The sequence below is a fragment of the Alligator sinensis genome, unplaced genomic scaffold (assembly GCF_000455745.1).
Source record: "Alligator sinensis unplaced genomic scaffold, ASM45574v1 scaffold485_2, whole genome shotgun sequence".
Lineage (NCBI taxonomy): Eukaryota > Metazoa > Chordata > Crocodylia > Alligatoridae > Alligator > Alligator sinensis.
Window position 1 is genome coordinate 2,551,154 of NW_005842069.1, and position 11,893 is coordinate 2,563,046.

General features: G+C 39.7%; 1 protein-coding gene across 5 annotated transcripts in view; it reads left to right on the forward strand.

Annotated features, from left to right (window-relative positions):
* The window catches only part of LOC102381138 (cadherin-18), a 469,255-nt gene that overhangs the window by 454,419 nt on the left and 2,943 nt on the right, over positions 1-11,893 (forward strand). For all 5 annotated transcript variants that reach the window (XM_006023586.2, XM_025204105.1, XM_025204107.1 and 2 more), the window contains one exon: positions 10,546-10,797. In XM_006023586.2, coding sequence (XP_006023648.1) covers positions 10,546-10,797 — 252 coding nt within the window. The remainder of the gene's footprint in view (positions 1-10,545; positions 10,798-11,893) is intronic.

Consider the following 11,893-nt stretch of genomic DNA (forward strand, 5'->3'; position numbering starts at 1 on the left):
TCTTTCCTGCCTATGCAGGGGGTCGGACTCGATGATCTATTGAGGTCCCTTCCGACCCTAGCACCTATGAATCTATGAAATAATGTTTGTAGTAGGCCAAGAAGAAACAACTGCTTTTGCTCACAATGAAACTGGATGACAAACCCAAAATCTTGCAAGATTTATACAGCTGTTAAAAATATCAGTGCATTTGGCATGGAGCATAAACTTCTAAAGAATGCATTTTATGAGGGACCCCTCTACATGTCTAACTTTATAGCTGGCTGGAGCCTTTTACTGTGTGATAGCTACTTTGCATGTGTAGCTACTGTCCAGGTAATTGAACAATTAACCACTTAATTGTGCAATACCTATAACATGTAGAAGGGGCCTAGCTGTTCACCCAGCTACACAGAAAACAGACACTATAAGGATATTTGAGAAAGGACAACATGACTGCTGTAGTTGACTGACTGCTCTGGGTATCTCTCTCTCCTGTGTGAGAGAGAGACCCAGAGCACTTGATACAGTAAATGAGATATACAGTATTTTGATAAGGTAATATCATTTAGCTGAAATACAGAAGAGCAAAAGCTATGCAGATATGCAAATAGAAGACAGCAACTTATGAACCATGCAAAATAAATATGAGTTTAGCCTTTCCAGAAAAAAGAAACGCATTGGATGTGATAACATTTTTTGTTGGTTTCTATTTTGTTTTGGAGGGGTGTTTTGGAAAGATGGAGAGATCTCTTCTAAATCAAATGTTTCTTGCGAGTACAAGGATCTTTGCCACTTTCCCCCTTCTAAAGACCTAAAACTCATTTGCTCCTCAGATGGCCAGGAGGGGAAACTAGCGAGTGACATAAAGGCTCTTTCTCTCTCCATTAGAACTGAATGGCACCATTTGCTTGCTTCAATAAATGAACAGTAGATTTCTAGGCCCAAAATCTGAACTGAATTGCAATTGTGCTACGCTAGACAACAGGCAGCCCTACAACAATAGCTTTCAAACAGACCAAAAATAAAACTGTTTCCCAGAGTTATCAATAAAGGAATAAAATGGAAATACTGAAGAATTTACTCCTACATAAACAAATTAGGACTCAGAAATTGGTAGCTCTGGCTTCCGTGATATTATAAATACAGGCTTCTCTTAAAAGATTTTTTGCACTTTGTTTTTAATTAGTTATGACATCTCAGCAAACTAAGAAAAGTTGAGCCACTGATGTGAGCAGAGCTGAAAAGCAAATTAAAACATGCCTAAAGCAACAACAGGTTTTTATTTATTTTTTACTTGCATTTCTCTTGTGCCAAAAATCCTTATATTGTGAATAATAAATAAATTAGTACTCTCCAATGTGCTCCTGCTTCTACAGTGCTAGCATTGTATCTCTGATTCTTTGATTTTCCTGTTCTTGCATTTCTTTTCAGTTCAGGGAGTTCAGTATATCAAGTCAGAGATGATCGGGCACTTTGGAAATAAAGAAGAATGAGATAACAACCTTGAGTGCCATAGGCTTCATAGTCTACATTTCTAAAGTGTGAAAAGATATTGCTTAGAGCTATGTCAAATATTCCACAAGGATTATGTAAACCACTTGAGCTGAGTCTTGAGTTCTGGCTTGAATATGTTCGGTGAACAATAGCCAGAATGATATATACAACTGAGGAGTTAAAAAAATCTCTGTTCCTGAGTTAGTAATTTTTCCATGCGAAAAGTGTCACTCCTCTCACTTCCAGCAAGCCCTAAGAGCCATGTATTTTACTTAGCTCTCTTCAAGGAGGAAAAGTGCAGCTTAGTGAGCAGATCCAGGGCCTTATTTCAATGGAAGAAGGTTATTGTTGTGGGATAAATATGGAAAAGTCACTGAGTTTGCATCTTCTAGCTGATGATGTACAAAGCCTGGTTCACTTCCAGTGCTTGTGAACCAAACTATAAAGTTTGTTGATTCTGTTCATCAGCCTCTGTCTCTTTTTTTGTATTAGAACACAACTACCTATATTTAACCTATTTCTCAAACTAGTTTTGTTTCTAGTAAGTCATTTTTTATTCTTTTCTGCAATCCTACTTGGATCAACCCTTATTTGTGTTGCATGCTCTCTTTACTATTTTCAGTTTGTGGGACTGTTCAGTTTCATATAAAAATTTTCCTTCTGTAAATTATACAGCCACATTTTCCCTTCTTTCTTCAAAATCATTTCCTTCACTCAAAAAAGTGACCCATTGTACTCTGAAACAATTTAGGAACAAAAGTCAGACCACATTTGCAACTGTGATTTGGCTGAATTTTTATTTATTTGTTCATTTACTTGGTTATTTTATTTGTTTTAGTCTTGACTATTGTATGGAGGTTGGATTAAACTCAAGAGACCATGGCTTTGACCTTGGTTTTTGGCTTTGATGCTGTCATTAGCCAGTGGAGTGACCTTGACCAACTCATTTCTTTGTTCTCTCTTTTTCCATCTGCAAAATGAAGAAATGATAGTGGCCATCTTTTATAGGACTTCCAAAGGGCTTTGGGAAACAGTATAAATGAATTAGGCATATGATTTTGTTGCTATTATATTATATGGTAACTTTCTGACAGTCTTTTCACAGTGACAGTGAGTATTAGAATACATATTGTTAACTCTTGACCTTGTTTTCTAGAACCATAAAATATGCTTTGCTTGTCTTAATACATGTATATGTCTTTACTGGGATATAACCTCTATTTTTGTACCCATGGCCTAATTGTGTGTAATCATAAAGATTTATAGATGCATACAATGTAGGACTTCATTTACTCATTCCATACTGTAATTACTTGAAGAGAAAATATGAAATATACAAACAGCGATGATCAAGGATATTTCTAAGTGAGAGAACAGAATCTGTTTCTGTTCTCGCTATGTATGTAACCATGTCTCTTCTAATAGTTACTTTAAAAAGTTATAAAGTATAAAACACCAACAGGTAGTTTTTCTCTTTGGCATTTACTTATTTATTTTATGTAGCATAAAATGTCAGTTTCTAATTTTCAGATTTTTCCACCCCCTCTCCCCAAGAATGTTTAAACTTCATTTATTCAGGATTTATTTACTGTAAAGTGATCAATGTCAAATTTGTCCACTATTTTTTGTTTTATTTTCTATCAAACTTGCCTTTTGTCCCCCCACATCTTTCAGTCTTTGTGTTGTCTTTTTTTCTTGTCTGAAGTTATCTGTTCCCTTATTTCATCTCGCTGCTCACATTCCAATAGTCCTTTTTTGCAGCTTTGCCAATAATCTTTGTTTTATCATTGTTAAGTTGCTACTCATGAGCTTAAACCCTTTCTGCTCAGGAAGCCTCATTTTTTGTTCTTCCATATTTAGGTCTCTGATATTTTTTCTTTTCAGTTTGCATTCTTGTCACTGCTGCTGTAGCTACATATATTGGATTGCTCATTCTCAGTTAGATTTATGTAAGGGGAGGTGAGGGGAAGGTTATGCTTGCCTGATCAAATTTGAAGACTGGCCCTCCTTTGGATATTAGCCGAGGCAGATTCACAGGGGCAGAATTCTGTAGGAGTGTCTTATTCTGTCTATGTTCATAAAGAAAATTTAACCAGGCTCAGTTGTTCAAGGTCTGTGGGCACCATTACTATAGAAATTACTGATAGAACCATTGCTATTATTCTATTACAATTACAGTTCTGTTTAGCTATAAAAAATGTGAGGATAATATCTGTTGAGATGAGGGTCATGATTGGTGCCACTTTTGATATTCAGTTGATGGATATGGCATCACTTATCACAGAGAAGGAATTGTACTTCAACCTCTTTCTCCTTTATGGTCCTAATGTGTTATTTCTGAGCATGTTTGTAGAGTGATTAACATCACTTAATTTTGTTATAAGTGAAAATGTAACTTTTCCTAGGATCATTCTATTCAAAAATAGCTTTCCTTTCCTGTATAAAATCTGTATCTTCGGAGACACTGAACACTTATCATCCCTACTACAGTCAGTGGGAATTCCAGGCACCAAGTACCATTCAAGATTTGACTTTTTTTGTAAAGCCATGTGGCCATTACAATAGTAGGGATGAGCCTCATATACCTGGTTACCTTTTGTCTGAAGTGCTTCATTATGAGAAAGTTCTGATTGATTAGAATCACTATTTCATATCATATATTTGATAGAATCCAAAAACTGGATTTTAAAAAACTAATTGTGCTCCCTGGACAAAATAATCACTTAAAGGCAAGGTACAGACATTAAAAAAGCCTGAGGTAGATTTGTTATCTAGTTTTCTGTAAGTGGCATAGTATACATTGGTAACAAACAGAGCACACATTCACCCTTTGATTTGAACAGTGGGCAGGGGGTTCAAATCTTAGTTTGGGTTCCGCCATTTTTAAACCAGTTTGAGAGAGCCAAACTTCTAATCTGTTATGGGTATAGACTGGTTTCTGATCACTTATACCTGTAAACGTGTAATGTCTGTACCTGGCCAAAATGATTATTTTGTTTGGTCTTTTACAAGATTATCCCCTTGCTCAGATTCAGATTTTCCATGTCTAGTTCTTGGAACACTGAAAATTTGAACTCTGAAAATAAAGGGTGCCTATAGATGCGTGGGTAGGATGCTCCAATGCACTGTAATTACAGGGTGTTGGAGCAGACTCGATTAATTGATAATTCAATTCTATCAAATATCAATCAAATCTGCTACAGTGTGCTAATTAGCATGCTCTAGCAGCCTCTGTGTCTCGTGTATCATCATCCCTGTACTTCAAAATGGTGGTAAGGATGCTTTAACTAAAGCTTGCTCAGCAAGCTTTAGTTAAAGTGCCCACACTGCCGTTTTGAATTGTGGAGCTGCTGATACAGGAGACACTGTGGTTGCTTTAATTAAAGTAGCTCCCAGAGCCACTCTGATTAAAGCACAGCCCTCCCACCCCTGGAGCATGTGTAACCCCCTCCCCCCGCAAAGGTCTGAAATCCTGACCTGATTTAAAACAGTGGGAGAGTTAACAGTGCCCTCTGGGAGATCAAGATTTTAACCAACATCATCATTCATTGTATAACTAGGACTCTATAAGGGATAATTCAAGGTATCATTATCAGTGATCACCAACAGTATACTCCTTATTATCATCACACTTGAAAATACAATGCTATGTAATAATATTTTATTTAAGAAAATGTTTTTCCTGCAAACTGGATTCAAGAGCTTTGTGTAGAAATAGCCTTGAGATGTGACGTACAGCTGTGGATAAGTGGTTGAATCTGAGCTGTTCCATAATTCTGGAAAATTGTATCGAGTGTTCCAGGTTTAGCCCAACTCAATGAAACATAGTTTTAAACTTGAACATGGCGATAAATTAAGATGTAATCCAAGGAGAGAACATTGCCTTTTCACTCGGGATGTGAAAGAAAACAAAGAGTCCTTTGCAACGGGAAAGAAGAGCAGTTCCTGACTATAGGGTCTGTGGAGAAGAGGGCTTCCTGTCATGATATAGTAAAATTACATGGAAGGGTAGAAAGGAAGCCAGTTCTGGGAAGTGAAGAGTTGAATGGAGAAGTAAGTGGCTATGAAAGCCATAGAATAAACTAGAAAATCTTCTATTTTTAAAGAGAGAAGCAATTTTAAATTGGATCCTGATTTACTAGGAAGCCAGTGGAATTGTATGCGCATATGATGAGTTAATAATATATGTTTTAACAGGTGAGAAGGCAGTCAGAACTGCATTCAATTTATACTGAGATTGTTGCGTATTCTTAAATTTAGATTTAACTGTTGTTTATGTGGTACGTGAGTCTGTTTAGGTTTTAAACTCAGTGTAAGTCTCCTCTTCTCCTGGCTTCTCATCTGAAGGGAAGGCAGACTTGAAGCCCAGGTTGTACTCTAAAGGGAGCATCCATATTCAGACTGGCAAAGATTCTGTCATTAGGCTCTAGCCATTAGAAACCAAAGGTGTACAAATGTTCAGACTTTTTCTCCCAGAGCAAAAATGGCCACTCTCATGGGGGGAGACCTGGAAACAATTAGGGATACATTGCTTCTGAGGCAGTTTCTCCTGGGAGACTGAATGTCTGTACACTTTCCTCTGGCTTAACTGCTCCTGGTCAAAACTGCCTTCTTCAGACCAGGGTACCCTGGTCCTGAAGAAGCTTTGTGGAGGCAGCTGCTCTTCCCATCCCATAAACCAGGAGAACTTTTCAGAATTGGAGCAGTACCCATTGCTTCCTGCCTCTTCCCCAAACTGGGCAGTCCCCAGTTTGTGGAAGAGGCAGAGGGCTTTGCCAGCTCCTGCTGGCTTCCACTTGCTGCCCTGCCACTCACCTGAGCAGCAGCGTGGCAGTTGAAAAGCTGGAAACTGGAAGCAGGTCTCAAAGACCCTGTTTTCACCTGCCAAAAATTAAATTGTCACTCCACTGCTCAGTTGGTTATGGGGGCATGGCGTGGTGTGAAAAGAGAGAGCCATGAGCCAAGCTGGAGAAAGCCTCTGCACTCCTGGATCCTGTCCCCTCGGACTTTTAAATTGCCATGCCAGCCACTCAGTTGCATGGCAGCGGGTTAGGCGAAGCTAGAGGGACTGGGAGCCATGTATACAGGACCTTTTCCACATCCCAGGTCCTGGTTTCCAGCTCCTGATCCCTCTAGCTTCCCCTTGCCACCTGCACTGCCCAGCTGACCTCAAGAGCATTGCCACTGCAGTGAAATGCCCATGCTTCTCCCCATGCTGCTGGAGGTCAGTCCAGAAAAGTGTGGAGCTGGGCAGATTGCTGTGTCCCCCAGCAGTGCTGTGGCAAAGAAGTTTTGCACCTGAGGCAAAGCCTGCAGCAGCAGCCCGCCCTTGCCCCGCACACTGATGGGGGCGGGGGGCATAAAGGGAGTACGCCCCCCCCATGCTTGCCCAGGAGTGCACACAGAGGTGGAAGCCACCCTCCCTTGACCCCGGGCCCCCCCAACCTAGCTGCTTGTGACTCTTTCCTCCACCCTGCCCTGGCTGGGCAGCACCTATTGGCACCCCTCCAGTTCAGCACCTGGGGCAGTTGCTCTACTTGCCCCTCTCCACCCCTTGCTACAGCACTGGTCCCTAGGAGCAGTCGTATTTTCCTGTGGCGGATAACTCGGAGGGTTCCCAGCACAGGAGAATGTCTCTCTCTTGCTAATCAGCTGGTTGGCAGGATTTGGGAGGTGGAGGGCATTCTCGTAGGGCTGGAGCCAACCCTGGCTGTCTGTGGGAGCTTCTGCTTTTCAGCAGCTGCCACTGCCACTTGACAGTCTGTCTCCTTCCGAAGCCAGGGTATAGTGCAGGCTATCAATTAATGGGCTTCTTTAAGGTCAGGGGTGGCCTAGGAAGCAGCTCTGTAGTGCTTGCTATCTCTCTGTCTTCTGGTGGAAATTAACATCTATACACAGCCTTAGCATGTGCTTTTTTCTGCTCTTGTGCTATATTTTCACTTTGGATTTCACCTATAATGAATAAAAAGCAAATGGAAATAGTCCTTCATAAGAAGCACACCATCAGGAAACCCCCTCACTCTACCAGTAAGCTAGAGAAACCTACTGAAATTGTTTGTATATCACATTTTATTAAATGTAAAAGGTCATGCATGCACCAAAGAACAATCTAGTTCAGCCCGTAAAATAAGCCTTGTGAGTCTTCCATTTCTTTTCAAATTAAACTGGCAGAGCCCAGTAAGACCCATGAGCCATGGAGCTTGATGAACCTCTCTGTATGTGGCATTCTCTGATTAGAATCAGCAGGCCAGTGCTGTCACTGCTGTGAGGAAGAGGTCTCCTTATATAGTAAATGTAATCTGAATCCCAGTGACATTCACGTGATTTTTTTTTTCAATTAAGTAACACAATTTTATCACAAAACAGACTACTCCCATATGTGGTTGCAGAATAAGGTGGAAAAAACATGTCCATTGGTGGTAAAACAACAAGTGTGACTGGAGGTATCCACTTGGGTGGTTAAATAAATGTCCTAGCTCCAGATATAATACTACATGAAAAGCTAAAATTTAATAGGAACATTCATATTGAGAGACTGTATTTCTCTCTATATATGCATATACATTTCAGGAAGCTTACTCATTAATAGTATTCATTTGGGTTTTTTGGTGTATTTTGGAATGCTTTTCCTGCCCCCAAAAAGCAATTCTTTCAGACTTATGCAACATTTTTGGTAGATTATTTGACACGCACTTAATTTTTTCTGTTGCTGATAGTGGTGGTGGTAGTTGTTATTTCCTTCCTGGGCAGGAAAGAAGCAGGTTATATCTGTATTTATAATAATTTCCATGCTGAATCTCTTTGACAGCCTCTCTCATACTGTTTTGAAGGAGCATGCTATCAGTGGGTGCTGAAAAGTTATTCATTTAAGTTTATGCAAACAACAAAGTAGAGAGATGCAGACAAAAGACATTTTAAATGGATGGCTCCGTGCCTCTCAAGCACTGGAAGAAGTTTACTGGGCAGGCAGCCCTGGACAGTATCCTTAAATTGTCTCTTGACATATCAGGGCAGTAGGAGGTTTACAGGATTGTTCCAAAGGAATTATGCTCAGTAGGATATGGAACACAAGATAAATAAGTATGTATCTAAGCCATCTACCAAAGTGCTTATTGAGAAAGCAAGAAAGGTGGCTAGACAAGAAGCCTTGCTGAGACTTAGGTGAATTCAGTTCTTGGCTCAGGCAACTATTGTGAGATCTTTCGTAATGGGGGTGGTACTTCTCTGCTTTACATGCATGTTAAGGATTAAATGTTTTAGTGATTGCAACAAGTATCAATGCTATGCTGATAAAGGCTGGATACAAGTCTGGCCACAGGCACAAGTGATATATCAAGAGAGAGAAATAGCTGAAATGAATGTTTAAAACATTGGCATAACGAGCTTGACAGAGAAAGAATGACATATTGATTCAGCACTAAGTAAGCAATATATATTCATCCTAGCCAGAATCTCACCCACTTGACACAAAATACAAGCAGCCATATGGGCTAGAAAACACAGTACTGGTTATATTCTTGCACCCATATCCATTTATTCCATTTATGTATCTATTCACTTCTTTTGGTGTCTCGCTTAACAGAGCATTTTGAGCAAAATCTCTATTTGACTTATGCCAACCCACGTTACAGACTCTTTCAAAAATGTCCATGCTCTTTATTTTCGGTTTCCTCCGCTGAGAATATTTATACTTCCCAGTTCATTCTGGAGGGCTGTTCCAAAGCTTATGCCTTAATTGGCTATTTGGTTTTTAGTATTCTTCAGCATTCACAAGCTTTTTTGAATCCCAGGATGTTTACGTAGGTGCATTCCGTAGGCAGCAACTCAGCACTTAAAGATACAATTCCAGTAAGAGAGGCTCAGATAGTGACTTTAATAATGACAGGAGAAACAGTTTCCAGAAAAACAATGTACATCAGAATAAATGCACCTGTAAGATCTTCTGAAGCTCTGGTTAAACAAAGCTTTTCAAACCTATTTATAAAAGCCTCATCTGGTAACTCCCAGTAATGTTACAAGATCATCACATTGTTTTCTTTCTCCTGCTCTTTATCACCCTGCTTCAATAGTGCTACATTTCCATTTTCATGTGCCATGATACTACAGGCTTGCACACACCCATCACTTTTACTGTAATAATAATAACAGCTTCATTAGCCTTTTGCCAGAGCCTTATTCACGCATTATTGCAACATCTCCCCCTAATCTGATCTGTAATCTAACTACCTTCCTTTTTCAATTGACTCCTCAGGACTCATCTCTTCTGCCACAGTGCCTTTAAGAAACCAGTCATTTAATTGTGTCTAGGGTGACAGTAGATGGAGCTAAGTGATTGTTGCTTTGTTTATAATAACTTTTAGAAAACTATAACAACCCTGCAAGACCCAGTATCGTAGCCAATGTGGTTAATCCAAGGCACAATTATTGCTAATTGAAAACTTTTCCTTCTCACTTTGTCTTCTTAGCAACAGGCCCTTTGAGGCCTAAATTGTGCCTTCATGTATGTTTGTGCAATAACTTGTGGAATTGAGACCTGATCCTAATTGGAGCCTTTGGGTATTACTGTAATTCAAATGTAATGGGATAATGATTACTAATTTTATTAACTGCCATGCATACCAGCTGCACCTGGGGTTCATAGTAAGATGACAGAATTTGACAAAAACTTCCTCCCTCTTCTGTTCTGTAGCTGCACATACTTTGCCACTCTCACCTTTTAACTTCCCATGCCCACCACCGTAACTCTCAGCATCAGCTGTCATCTTCACCCTGAACTTCTCACAGCTGTGTTTTGTCCACTATGCGCTACTTATTCAGATCACTCCTGAAAATTCACTGCCCTCTGAAGCCTGTAGGAGAAGCCTTATTCTTATTTATACCAAGGACTTTTTACACCATATGGACCATGGAAAGGGGCCTTACCAGGGAGATGGACCCAATTTGGCATAAAGTATAATGTAAATATAAATCAGGACCAAAAGGATTACTGTTAGTCCTTTGAGGTGGGTAAGGTACAAATTATAAAATTTAGTTTCTATTAAGATGGAATTCTGCTTTTTGGTGTTGTAGATAATACAGCCAGCATCCTGACCAGACGGAGAAGATTCAGTCGAACCACTCAAGATGTCTATTACCTCCCTATTTTGATTTCTGATACTGGAATCCCCTCTCTGAGCAGTAGCAGCACACTTACAATCAGGGTGTGTGCATGTGAGAGAGATGGACGTGTGCGGACCTGTCATGCTGAAGCTTTCCTCTCCTCAGCTGGTTTGAGCACGGGAGCTTTAATTGCAATTCTTCTCTGTGTCCTCATCCTTCTGGGTAAGCGGCTCTTAGTATTAAGTACCTACATCCTCTATATTCTCTATCCTTTAGAATGTGGCAATGGAGTGACATATAATGTGGTTTTGAACCAGGGATTGCTTTTGGTAATTAGAAATCAGACATACAAAGCTATGGTTATATTTTCTAAAAAAAATGGTTAGCTAAAATTAATAGGAAAAAATGTCTTCAAAGCAGATTCTTGAAAGATTAGAATCCTTAGACACAATTCTTTCAGAGGTCATGGAGTAATTACCAGTGCAGATCTCCTCAGGTAATTTGGAATATTTTCAGAAAGGCACTGCTTTAAGTACCATCTCTGGCACAGTTGGAAAAATGATAAAGAAGAAATGAAGGGAAAGCTTTTTGAAATGTATTACTCTGTAAGAAGCAGCATTCAACTGTATAAAAGCCACTTCTTAATTACCTTTGTGAAATGAACTGATAGCAATGCACAACGTAATCTGGAGGGTAAAGGACATATGAGACAGTAAGATGATTTAATTAGATAAATGCCCTTGGAAGTGCATTTTCTCTTGACATGTTATTTACTCAGGACAATTTTGATGTAACCAATTAGTTAAAATTATCTTTCAGCAGAGTTACAACCTGCTGTGTATAGAAACATCACTCTACTGTACGTTTGCTTTTTATGCATTCTAATGCAGAATGTTTGAAACAATGATGCTTGTTTCATGACCCACATGTTGTTTTTTTTAAAATCAATGGATTTCCCCTGAAAGCCTGTGTTCTTTTGACAAATTGACATAGCTCAGTGCAACCAATTCTGTCACATGTTAAGATGTAACTTTAAAATGTACAGATGTGGTTGATTTACATCAGAGGCATCCGAGTCATTGGGCCCTGCAGGATGGATGACCTACCTCTGGCACAGGGTAGCAGGGTCACAGCTTCTTGGTGCATTGGCATGTCTCTGGAACCCAGGGAGTGAATGCTTCTCCTACACCTGTTTCTTATTATATTTGCCATAGTTGCCCAAAGACCCTACATTCAGCAATGAGTAAGGGAGTGAGGAGTGGTTAGTAGCCAATAAAGCTGCATGTGACAAGAGGCCTTAAAGGGAAATGGAAATGTG